The following is a 13,172-nucleotide window of genomic DNA, read 5'->3' on the forward strand; positions in this document are numbered from 1 at the left end:
ATCAATCAATTAACCATGTGCACATAACTAACATATACTGGCATAACAGATATCAGATATAACTATATCACAGATCATCGATCATAGAAATCTCTCATAACCAGAGCACCGACCTAACTAGGTCACTAATATACCAATCCTAACGGATCATAAGAGCATAACAACATACTGTCTATCCTGATACCGATCTAACCGATCATAACCACATGCAACATACTATAACCAAGATAACAACTAAAAGGGCCGACCTTGGTGCCTTAGACCCTATTGATATAGTAAGGATAACTCCCCTTGCTAGTAGCTTAGAAATGATACTGCTCACACCTCCAGATATAGCTCCAACCACCTCGCATGTACCCATAAGTGGTCCACTCAATAATCACTCAAAATGCCAAAATGCCGGGTCATCTCCCAGACCTTGCCGAGTCCATGACGGGTCAACTCGACTCGCTGAGTCTCTAGCAGAATCGCCGAGTCGATACGCGACCTAGTGCATGGAATCCAAACTGACTCGCCGGGTCATCTCCCAGACCTTGTCGAGTCCATGCGAACTAATTTGGACAAAACTCTACCCGACTCGCCGATTCCATACACATACTCTCATGATCACGTGATTATGAACTACCCCTTTGCTCCAATCAGTAGATCTAGGTCCCCTAGAGTGCTTTAGCAACGTAAAGTTGCAACCTTTACGTATTTGCATGACTCAAATTCCACATCTAAGCTTGAAATGGGACTTTACTCATAAACAATGGTTCCTTCATGACCCTATTAAGAACTTTATGAACTTAGGGCTCAAAAGAGGTTCAGATCTGAAGTTTCAACTTCAGATCTAGCTCCCATACCATAATCCCTTCATGAATAGCTAAAGAAAGCCCTAAACTTCACATATGAAAGATTCTTGAAGAAAAGAGGTCAAGGTAAAAGCTTGTTACCTTCAAAGCGTCCCCAAACTGAAGTAGACTCTGGATCCACACGAAATCCTTGATGCTAGCCTCTTGATCTACAAGTTTCCTTCACAAAAATCACTTGCTAAAGCTCCAAAACACTCTCCAAGCTCACACTCACGGAAATTAGGGTTTCTGGCTCTCAAGGGGTCATAGAGGACAGTGGGAGGCGCTAATGTTCCAACATATAGGGTGCAAAAAACCCTGAAATTTAGGGTTTTCTTTGCCAGCTCCTACTCGTCGAGTCCCCCATGCCGACTCGTCGAGTCACTCATTAAATGATGTGTCCTAACTCGCTGCTACCCGATGAGTCACAGCGCCAACTCGTCGAGTAGGCTTTAAAACATGAAATCTAATGGAATAATAATGATACCTGACGGTTGGGATGTTGCACTAAAAGCCTAAAACACTCAATATGTTGTGTTTTTTTTTCTTCGTATTTTATGTCATGTCAAAACTCAAAAGTAGATAATCTACTCAAAATTAGAAACTTTTTTAATAGTCATAACATGATAAGTATAAATTATGAATTACAAAGCTAAACAGTAAGAAATGAAGATATCTAACAAAAACTTACTTCCGTTCACAGATTTAAAAAGTTGAGGATGGAATGATTGCCGAAGTGTAAGCTCTTACCATGTTTTTACTAACTTTTAGTTTCTTAGTCAATCAAAAACATGATATGTTTCATTTTTTCCTTTATCATTTACCTTTCCCTGAAATCGATTTTATAGGAAATCAATCATTTTTGTATTACTTCAGGTGTGCTATCCATGGATCAAGGAAAGGAGGTGTGAATGTGGTGTTTGTATGTTATTTTTCCAAATATTGGTCTTATTGATGTTGTGCTACGAGTCATACGACTGATGTTAGTTTTCCACTCCTAATTTTATGTGTGTGTCAGGTCAATGAACTTTTATTGTTTTTTAAATACCAATGTAGTTTTATTGCTTTGTTTATAATGGATTTCTATTTGACGTCGACTATATTAAAGCCTATGCATATATATGTATAGCAAACTTTCTGCACTTCTTAATTACATTATTATTTGTAATTCTGTGATCTAAATCGTACCATTTATATTTGCAATTACTTTCCAGTTAATATGCTTTCAAAAGTGGTGTACACCTCAATAATTATTTTATCTGGATGTTTTAATCATATATCTATATTTACATACCGATACCTTGAATAGATATTATATATTACATTTTAATACTATAACTATAATTACATAATAATAACTCATATATATCACTTAAAAGAGAAAATGTATGTGGATGGTCTTATACTCTTATGTCAATCTGGGCTTGCAAAAAATTGACATATGGCAACTTAAATTGACAGACGCGATAGAGAAGGTCTTAATAACATCACACTAATTATAAAAGTTGTAAAAGTCATTGAAAAAAACGACTTCCCATAAAGAATAGCATGTATTTGGAAAATAAAGTGGGGGTCTACTTATATCCCATTTTTGCAATACATATTCATATATATACCATGCATGTGCATGTCCAATCACCATACCCTCTATCTTTATACATCATTTCTAGACAATGGAAGCTCAACATATTATTCAGTTAAAAAATCCCTCCTTGTTCCTATTCCCCAAAACCTCTTTTTCCACAACTGTCAAATCACCATCACGCTTGAGCCGTAGATTTCGCCATGTATTATTAGCTTCCCACCCCTCTGCCGCAGCCCCTAAGCGGGAGAAAGATGCAAAAAAACGGGTCGTCATTACAGGTATGGGTGTCGTCTCTGTGTTTGGAAATGATGTTGACACATACTACGATCGTCTCTTAGCTGGGGAAAGCGGAATCAGTTTAATAGATAAATTCGATGCATCAATATTCCCAACACGATTCGGTGGCCAGATTCGTGGATTTAAGTCAAATGGGTATATCGATGCCAAAAGTGACTCTAGACTTGATGATTGTCAACGCTATTGCCTTGTTGCTGGGAAAAAAGCTCTTGAAGATGCTGGTATTGGAAGCCACGAACTCCTCAAGGTTTGTAATTTCTTAGTGTTTTTTCATGTATGTATATGTTTTATCGAATATGGGTATACATGCAGATAGATAAGGAACGTGCTGGAGTTCTAGTTGGATCAGGAGGCGGAGGCGTTACAGTATTTTCTGATGGTGTGAAGTGTCTCATAGAGAGAGGTCATAAGAAAATTACACCATTTTTCGCTCCTTATTCTCTATCAAGCATAGCGTCAGCTGTTCTTGCTATGCATGTTGGATTTATGGGACCAAACTACAACATCTCAGCTGCTTGTGCCACAGCCAACGCTTGCTTCTGTGCTGCTGCTAATCATATTCGTTTAGGGAATGCGGACATGATGATTGCTGGTGGGGTGGATGCTCCCTTGATTCCTCTGGAATTGGGTGGTTTTGTTGCATGTAGAGCATTGTCTCGAAGAAACCATGATCCCCAGAGAGCTTCTAGACCATGGGACAAAGAAAGAGATGGGTTTGTTTTGAGCGAAGGGGCTGGTGTTTTGGTAACTTTTCCACCCATGTTTGATGAATTGATCATTTCAAACTGCCCATCTGGTTATATATATGGGAAAATGACTTACAATCCCAACTAAGTTTCGATACTGTTCAAAAAACCTCAATCATGTTTTGTTTGTTCAAGAAAACCTAACGAACTTAACCTTTTGTTTAAAAAAGCCCAACGGAGTTTTCAAATCGTTTAAAAAATCCCAACCATGTTTTGTCTATTCAAAAAGTTAAATTCTTTGGTTTTTTTTCAATAGAGAAAACATGATTTAGGCTTTTTGAACGGTTTAGAAACTTCATTGGTGTTACAAATCATTTTCCCAATATGGTAATAAGCCATGTCATCTGTTTCTCTTCTTTGACTTCCATAGAATTGAACTAAAATGTAACTCCGTTGGGCTTTATTACACAAAAGGTTAAGTTCGTTGGGTTTTATTGAACATACAAAACATAAGTCGGGTTTTTTGAACTTTTTGAAAACTTCGTTGGGCTCCTAAGTCATTTTCCGGTGGATATGTATTTATATTCTTTGTTTCAAGGTGATGGAAAGTTTAGACCATGCAATGAGAAGAGGTGCACCCATACTTGCTGAATACTTGGGAGGAGCAGTAAATTGTGATGCATATCATATAACTAATCCGCGACCTGATGGATTCTCGGTTTCATCTTGCATTAAAAGGAGCCTTATAGACGCTGGTGTATCCGCAGAAGAGGTAGTTGATATTTTAGTTTTCATTTTTAGAGAGATTAATACATTATATATTTTAAGTTTTTAACCAAATCTTGTAGGTGAATTACATCAATGCACATGCAACTTCAACCCTGATTGGGGATCTGGCCGAGGTAAATGCTCTAAAGAAGGTGTTTACGAACACTAAAGGGATCAAAATGAACGCAACCAAGGTGAAGAAGCTAATATAGTCCACTTTGATTGTTCAAGTTTCAGTAATGTGTTGACGTTTCTTTTCTTGTTTTTTGTGATCAGTCTATGATTGGACACAGTATGGGAGCATCTGGAGGTTTGGAAGCCATTGCTACAATCAAAGCCATTCAAACAGGATGGTTGCATCCCACCATTAATCAATTTGTATGTGCTTGTTCATTACATTAAATTTTCTTTTCCTTTCATGGTTCCACTTTGATGATCTTTGAATACTCGTTGTAACTGTAGAACCCAGAACCTGCAGTTGAATTCGACACTGTTGCAAATCGAAAGCAACAACATCAAATCAACGTTGGTGAGTTTGTTTTCCCTTCTCCATGGGCCATTTTAATTAATTAGTTCACTTATTCAAACTCTTTTTGGATGCAGCCATCTCAAATTCGTTTGGTTTTGGAGGACAAAACTCAGTAATAGCATTTTCTGCATTCAAACCTTGATATGATCGTATTGAACTTGCACCCGATCTTAATTTAGAGAAACTACATTCCCTGTAGTTCCATACATTTGACCAAATTTTAAAACCGGCAAACGCATCATTACCAAATATAGCAGGTCCATGTGAATATGTTTTTTTTTTGTTTTTTGTTAAAGCTGCTCAGATGTCATGAACTCACCGAATTAACAAATAGCAAGTGGAAAAGTATTATGGAAATTTGAAATTGACAAAACACTTTTTTTTTATTGAAATAGCAAATATATTAAATCAAGGCCCAAACCTAACAAGAAGCTAAAGGGTACAAATAAAGATTACAACACAATTAAATGAATTATAGAGAACTAAAGGGGTAGTGCAGCCGCTCTTCCCACTTACACTTTTCCATTTACTCCTTTAACTGTATTAGTAAATATCTGTTGGAACAACCTTTCACACGTCAATATGTATGTACTTTTTTTAATAATTATATTTAAGTAAATGAAATTTGGAAAAATCAATCCATTGACCATTCATGGTTAATTTAATTTAAAAAATGGGATAGAAAGATGAGTTACAATGCAACCAATCTAAATATAACCTTGAGGTTGATCCACACACAAGATTTTCTTGTCCTTAATTGGTTTTTGCTTCACTAGAGAGCATTCACAGTACTGAATTTCATAAAATTCAACGGATTAACATATTATCTTTCTATATTTCATATAACTTCATAAAAAAATTATAATTAAACTCTATAAAATTCAATACGACATCGTTAAGGACATCCATAATGCATTAAACTCCATAGAGTTCAATAGATTGTCACATCATCTTTTTAAATCCATACAACTTTTATCATTTTTTTTCCTACAATGTATTGAACTCAATAAAGTTCAATCTACACACAAGATTTTCATGTCCTTAATTGGTTTATGCTTCACTAGAGAGCATTCACAATATTGAATTTCATAAAATTCAACGGATTAGCATATTATTTTTCTACATTTCATATAACTCCATAAAAAAATTAATTAAACTCTACAAAGTTCAATAGGACATTGCTCAGGACATCCACAATGCATTGACTCCATAAAGTTCAATAAATTGTCACATCATGTTTCTACAATACATACAACTTTTATTATTTTTTTCTTACAATGTATTGAACTCTATAAAGTTCAATATATTTAAGAAATTAAAAACTTTCTTTTTTTTCCATTGAAGAGTTCAACGACCATTGAACTCCAAATCAATTGAATGACAATGTGACATTTTACAATGTTAGAGGTTCATTCATTAAACTCACAATGCTCTAAATAAACTTCCACAAAAACCACCTCTCAAAAAACGTTTTCTTTATGGTGCCAAATCAACAATTCAAAATCCTCTAAGTTATTTATCAATAAGTTTATTTACACTACCAAGAAAACACCATTTTCCTACGAAAAACTCTGATGCAAATAATAATATCTGAAAAAACATATGACCAATTAGCGAAAAAAAAAATTCTTCTAAAATTTAATTGAAATTACTTGTCGTGTAAAACAATGATTTTGTTATATATATATATATATATATATATATATATATATATATATATATATATATTGACAACACAAAAATGTTAAGAACGCGTGAACGATTCTGAATCTATCTTTATATAATCACAGATTGAGAACGCGTCAACAATTCTGAATCTATCCTTACATAATCACAAAGAAAGAATTTTACCATATTATTAAATATGAATTAATTATTAGGGAAGTAACCGCTACAAATTAAAGGTTAATGTAACCGCCGTTTTCCATATATCTAATGGTAAGAAACAAAAATTTACATATTTAATCGACGTCTTGGGATAATTTTATTGGGGATTAAGTAATACATCATGTTGATGCTAAAGAAGGTATGGATTTTTTTTTCTGTCATAATTTTTTTTTTTTGTTATAGGGTAATAAGTACAATAGTCTAATCTTATGTGATTACCATGGTAGTTGAAGTTTTTTACATTTTTTGGTTGATTGTTTTTCTTGTTTAGAATATGATGTTTTTACGTTTGTGACTTCTTATGTACATTATAATTCTTTGTAATCATAAATGATTAAGATTATATATCCATTCTACGTTGATCAACTGATCGTAAGTGAATAAAATATATTGTAGGTTTATGTATACAATTGTAATCATAAATGAATAAAGCATAAATTGTAATCGTAAATAAATAAAACATCAAACAAATAAAAGAAATGCAGTACAGTTATAATCATTGGCGGTCCTAGCTAGATACCCGGTGTGGCACCGGCAAAACCTAGCTTCCGCGCACGTAATAGGAAAATTTTCGTTTTTTTAAATTTTTACCTATTGTGCCACAACATAAAAAAAATCGTGCAATTACTAATTTTTTTTTTTGCAACTACATGTCTGCATAAAACAATATTGTCACTCTATCGGGAATTACCAAACGAAAAAAAATAATAACAAGCCCAATGTTTTAATCAATTATTATCTATTTGGTTAATAGTCCATTTGCCTAAAGTCAAAAATAAAACATAATTGGATAAATTAGCAATTGGGCTAATTGCTTGTAAAAAAGATAGCCCAATACTAATTAATTGATTTTGTAATTGTTTATTATTGGTACAATGGAAAAAAAAAGTCTAAAACACGATTACAGAGATCGACATCGACTAATCGACTTCCTGCCTCTAAAATTCATTCGATCCAAGTCTCATTATTTCGTTCCTGGCCTTGCTACTGTCGACATTCTATGACTCGCGACATCAATCATCATTCTTGATCGATTTGAATGTTGGATCGATCACAATCCTTGATCGATTCCAAAAATAGTCAATCACTCAATCTCTTGAAGCAAGTATCGATCAACTAGTATCTTCTTTTAATTTCTACTGTTTTGGTTAACAAAATCCACTTTAAAGCCCTACACTACAATGAAGCAAGTATGTTATACCAATTCATTTAGATATTTGAAATTGATATGCTTTTTGGAATTTATTGATTGACTTGGGTGAAATTGATTTGTTTTATTGAAGTTATATTGTTTGCTTAGGTTATATTGCTATGTTTTTTTATTGAATTGATTGTTTCATTAGGTGAAATTGATATGTTTTATTGAATTTATTGTTTGATTAGGTGAAAGCAACTTATTTAATTGAATTGATTGTTTGATTAGGTGAAATTGATATGTTTTTATTGAATTTATTGTTTGATTAGGTGAAAGCAACTTGTTTTATTGAATTCATTGTTTGATTAGGTGTAATTGTTATGTTTTTATACGTTAAACTAAGTGGTTTTTTCACGAAAAGACAAAGACCTAATCCTAATGAAAGTGGTGAAGAATGTTCCCAAATACCAATCACTAATCAATTGATCCCTTCCGTTTCCTAATGCTATTCCAAAAACACCAATCACTAATCAATCAATCCCTTTGGTTTCTAATGCAACTCTACAAACACCATGATTTAACCAACCTAATGATAATGTTGAATTGAAAGATCTTCCAAAGGACCCGTCAAATAGGCCATTGATTACAAGTTACAAATAAAATATAAGAGATGATGTAAGAAAAGCATATTTGCTTCAAGGACCGTGTCAAGTAAGGGCACATAAGTTTCCTAAAAAAAATAGGTGATAGATTTAGAAGATTCGTTCCCTCATGGAACAAATGACTATTGTTTTGCGTTATGTCGATAGTCTTGGCTTTGTGAAAGAAAGATTCATAGGACTAGTGCACGTGAATGATACATCATCTTTGACACTCAAAAACGCCATAAATGAAGTACTTACAAGTAATAAGTTGAGTTTTAGCCAAATAATTTATTCTTTACTTTTTTGTTATTTCAATTTAATATATATATATATATATATATATATATATATATATATATATATATATATATATATATATATTAATTGTTTTAAATTTTAATAGATAAGACGACAAGGTTATGATGGGACTAGCAATATATAAGGGGGATTCAATGGTTTGAAAGCTTTGATATTACAAGAGAATGACACGGCTTTTTATGTACATTGCTTTGCATACCAACTTCAATTAGTAGTTATGGTCGTAGCAAAGAAACATGATGGTGTTAATGTTGTTTGTACCCCGTGTAAAAGAAAAGACTTACTACGAGAGCAAGTAAGAGAAAGGGTGCAAAAAGGCTTGTGTAGTGGTGAACTTGAAACCGGAAGAGGGTTAAATCAAAAGGCTACACTTGTTCGAGCGGGAGAAACAAGATGGGATTCACATTTCAACACACTCACGATTTTGATGAAGTTGTTTGCGGATGTTCTTGTAGTTTTAGATTTTGTGAAAAAGGAGGGAGGGTCATTGGCAAATCGTCAACAAGCATCTGGAATCTTAGCATATTTTAAATCATATGAGTTTGTGTTTTACTTACATATGATGTATGACATTTTACACCTCACAGGTACATTGTCAAAGCAACTTCAAAGAAAAGATCTAGACATTTTAGAAGCAACTTCGATGGTTAAAGGGACAATGGAGGCATTGCAATCTTTTAGAAACATAGGGTTTGCTAGCATTTTTTCATAAGTATCATCTTTTTGTCAAACACACGAAATTGATACTTTAGATATGGAAGAGTTGTATATCGGTGCGAGTAACCGTAGGACTACAAAGACTAATAGGTTTCATTTTGAGGTTGAAATCTTCAACACGGTGGTAGATATGCAACTTACAGAATATCGGGATCCATTTAGTGAAACAAGCACCCAATTATTAGAATACATGGGTGCTTTGAGCCCTTGTGATTCATTTGCACAATTTGACAAATCAAAGTTCTTGAAGTTGGGCAAGTTATACAAGTATGACTTTGATGATTCAGATATGATAGACCTTGAAGGACAACTTGAGATATTTTATATCTCTTGCATCAAAGATGAGCGCTTCACTAGTTTGAAAGGAATTTCCGACCTTTCTCATTTGATGGTTAGTACGGGGAAGCATCGATTTTATCCTTAGGCTTATAAGCTTTTAAAGTTGGCTTTGATATTATGCGTAGCGACCGCAAGTATAGAAAGATGTTTTTCAAAGATGAAACTCTTGAAGACCGACTTGCGTAAAAAAATTGGCGATGGATTTTTGAACGACGCATTGCTTTGTAATGTCGAGACCGAAGCACTTGCGAAAGTTGAAAATGAAAAAGTAATGGAGCGGTTTCAATAGATGTCTGCACGAAGAGGAAAAATTTAAATTCTAATAGATCTTTGTTATATTATGTTTAACCAGAAAAAAAATGTATTAGATGTTTTATATTATGTTTGAACGAAATTTTTTTTAATATTTTATATTTTGTTTGACCGGAAAAAAAAATTGTGCAACCCCTACTACTAATTCCTGCGTCCTCCCCTGGTTATAATCGTAAAAGATTAAAACACTTATGTTATATCCATAAGTCAACAAACATTTTAAATGAATAAAAAAACAACGGTTATATTCATAAATAATTAAAACTCAAAAATATAAATCATATTAAAAAAATTCATTTTTCTAATTTCACCATGTTCTCGTTCGGTATATGACCTTTCTGTTGTTCTCCAAGATAAATTTCATAATTAAATTCCACAAGCTCATCCACAAGTTCGATCACAATATTTTTCTTGATGCTTCATTGGTGAATTTTTTTAAATCCATATATTTTTTCAAATCCTCTTGCTTGTCTTTCTTACTGAGAACACCTAAAAGAAAATTATAAATTTCATATACTGATAATGGTTAAAACAAAAAATAAATTGCATATATTTGTATTGGGTTTCATAAAAAAAAGTAGTGTCTTTCAAAATAAAAAAGATCAATAAGTAAGACTATAATCCGTAAAAAAGTTGGTTAACATTTATAATTACACAAGTATTTTGGATACCGCAAATATTAACTGTTATATGATGTAAAAATGAAAAATCAATAAGAATTTCTATAAATTGAAAATCACAAATGATTACATAATATACTTTTAGTAAGTTGTGAAACCATTAACTGTCATATAGGATAAAACAAAGATTATTGGACGAAGCAAAACAACTGCAACATCATCAATGAACAAAGAGAAAACATCTACTAAAACAACTCTATAAATTACACTCAACAAGCAGAAATAAAGAACCCAAAACACACCAGGAAAAACATTAAAAAAAACAAAAAAAAAAAAAAGGTAAAATAACAAACTAAAACTGCAACAGCAACCAAAGGGCAAGTAGGAAAAAAACTTCAAAACGCTTGCAAAAGAATCATATAAAGAGATTTAGAACACTAGAGGAAGAAACATCAACACTAAAAAATGAAATCCCAAGAAAAGGAACAACAAGCAACATCAACCAAAAGTGAAGGACCAACCATTAAGTCGAGCACCCACAAAACTAAGCTTCAAATATCAATAAGAAACCACATAGGTAAAAGCCCCAAACTCCAAAAAAGCTATACAAAAAAAAGTATTAGCAACAACATCCACCACAGGGGCAATATGGTGTAACCCGAACACATGATTATGTGGTAGAGTAAAGCCAAGACGGGTGAAAGAGGAACTAAACCATAACCGAACATGGGGTAAATGAAGAAAAATAAACAATAGTGACAAAACTGTTGGAATAGTGTCTAATGCTGCAACTATATTAGGCAAATATTTGACCCCATTGTGCATGGTCCTTTTGGGTTGCCTTCACCATAGCAACTTGACAGGATGATTTATTATGAGAGAATAAATATTATTAATATATTATGAGAATAATATAATGAATAATAATATTGTTATTTGATTAATATAAGTCATAGATTAATTAGTATTAATTTGGTGACTTAAAGACATTAATTAAATAAGAGGGTATAAACTCTCAATTGGTTGATAGTTACACTTTGGGCTGTAAATTCTTCTTGGATAGAGGTTGGACGATTTCTAGGGCTAGGATAAGCCTCAAATTCGTCCAAGGCATTATCTAAGGTAAGGATTTGGATTGCTTTGAGTAATAGTTATCCAGCTAGGGTTTTAGAGTGAAACTCAAAGAGCCTTACAAGTATAAATAGACCCCATGGGCAAGGGAAATCGACACCTCTTCTATTGGAAGGTTACCCTGGCCGATTTTCTCCTCTCTCTTCTCTCTCAAATCATCCTCTTTGCTAGTTGGTGTTTGTAAGCCATTAGAGGAGTGACAATTGTGACTCTAGAGCTCCAAGACAACAAGATCAAACAAGAGGTTCAATGGTAAACTTTTAGATTTGATTTTATATTGTTCTTATATCTAATTAGTCATTAGAAGTCTTGGTTTGAAAGCATGTTTAGTTAGAGAAACCTAGATCCAAGCATTAGGGTTTGCATGTGCACATAGGAATGTTCATTTGGCCAAAAACCATCAGTGGTATCAGAGCCTAATCTGGTTTATATTAAATTGTTGCTTGTTTGTTTGAATCTTATTTGCAAAATTTGATTTTTGAGTTTCTGATTCATGGACTCGGCGAGTCCCATAGTGGACTTGGCGAGTTGGCCTGACTCGGCGAGTCCAGAGTGCGTACTCGGCGAGTCCAAGCGTCAGGAAGGGTCAGATTCGGGATTTTTTGATGATTATCTTATGGAAACTTGCCTTAATCATATTAGATCAACCCTAATCCGATTTTTTGATATATATATGACTATAATCTTGATCTAATAAAAGATGTTTATCAATTAATAAAATATTTAATTTCCTTATGTGATAATTAAATGATTATTTTGATTAAATTGGTAATTATCTTGCAAGAAATCTTAAATAAATCAAATATGGATAATTATGGAATTAATTGTTAATTAAAATTATTTGTTATTTGATCCTCCATGTTTTAAATGTTTAAAACTTGTCCTCAAGTTTTGAAATTTACGTTTTGTGATTAAAAGTTTGAATTTAGAAAATTTAAATTTCAAACCCTAGAATTTTACAAGTTTAAAATACAACCCTATACTAATATAATATTACAAGATTAATATATATATATATATATATATATATATATATATATATATATATATATATATATATGTATGACTAAAATGCTAGTCTTACCGTTAGTAGGCCTCATTCACGAAGCCGATCTATAAGGTGGGTATAAGGTTGCGGCCTATAAAATGGCGCTTAATGGGTGTACACTCACAACCACCGCTTGCTTGATCGGTGGAGGGTCGTTAGCCAAACGGGTAGGATAGGGCAACCTCATCCTCTCATTAAAAGTATAATAAGAAATATAAAGTAACTACATGTTTTTAAAATTTCCCAATCTTAGTTACTTTAGGAAAAGTGAATTGATGCAATCCCATGAAATTACACTTTGCACCCTTGCTAAGAAGTTAGTG

The 13,172-nt window shown here is 33.0% G+C and overlaps 3 protein-coding genes across 3 annotated transcripts; all 3 read left to right on the forward strand.

Annotated features, from left to right (window-relative positions):
* Positions 1-2,468: 2,468 nt before the first annotated feature.
* Positions 2,469-5,084, forward strand: LOC145098772 (3-oxoacyl-[acyl-carrier-protein] synthase I, chloroplastic-like). The gene is made up of 7 exons (XM_079036381.1): positions 2,469-2,962; positions 3,028-3,459; positions 4,000-4,173; positions 4,250-4,363; positions 4,446-4,547; positions 4,632-4,698; positions 4,773-5,084. The coding sequence occupies exons 1-7, from the start codon at positions 2,507-2,509 to the stop codon at positions 4,838-4,840; spliced, it is 1,413 nt and encodes a 470-aa protein (XP_078892507.1). The 5' UTR covers positions 2,469-2,506; the 3' UTR covers positions 4,841-5,084.
* A 3,815-nt stretch (positions 5,085-8,899) lies between these two features.
* Positions 8,900-9,394, forward strand: LOC145061653 (uncharacterized). Its single transcript, XM_079009191.1, has one exon. It carries the CDS (start codon positions 8,900-8,902, stop codon positions 9,392-9,394), a length of 495 nt encoding a protein of 164 aa, XP_078865317.1.
* Positions 9,395-9,436: 42 nt separating this feature from the next.
* LOC145061661 (uncharacterized) lies at positions 9,437-10,027 on the forward strand. Its single transcript, XM_079009198.1, has 2 exons — positions 9,437-9,790; positions 9,911-10,027. Exons 1-2 carry the CDS (start codon positions 9,437-9,439, stop codon positions 10,025-10,027), a joined length of 471 nt encoding a protein of 156 aa, XP_078865324.1.
* The last annotated feature ends 3,145 nt before the right edge of the window (positions 10,028-13,172 follow it).

This window comes from Lactuca serriola, chromosome 1 (assembly GCF_051521515.1).
Source record: "Lactuca serriola cultivar US96UC23 chromosome 1, Lser_US96UC23_V15, whole genome shotgun sequence".
NCBI lineage: Eukaryota > Viridiplantae > Streptophyta > Magnoliopsida > Asterales > Asteraceae > Lactuca > Lactuca serriola.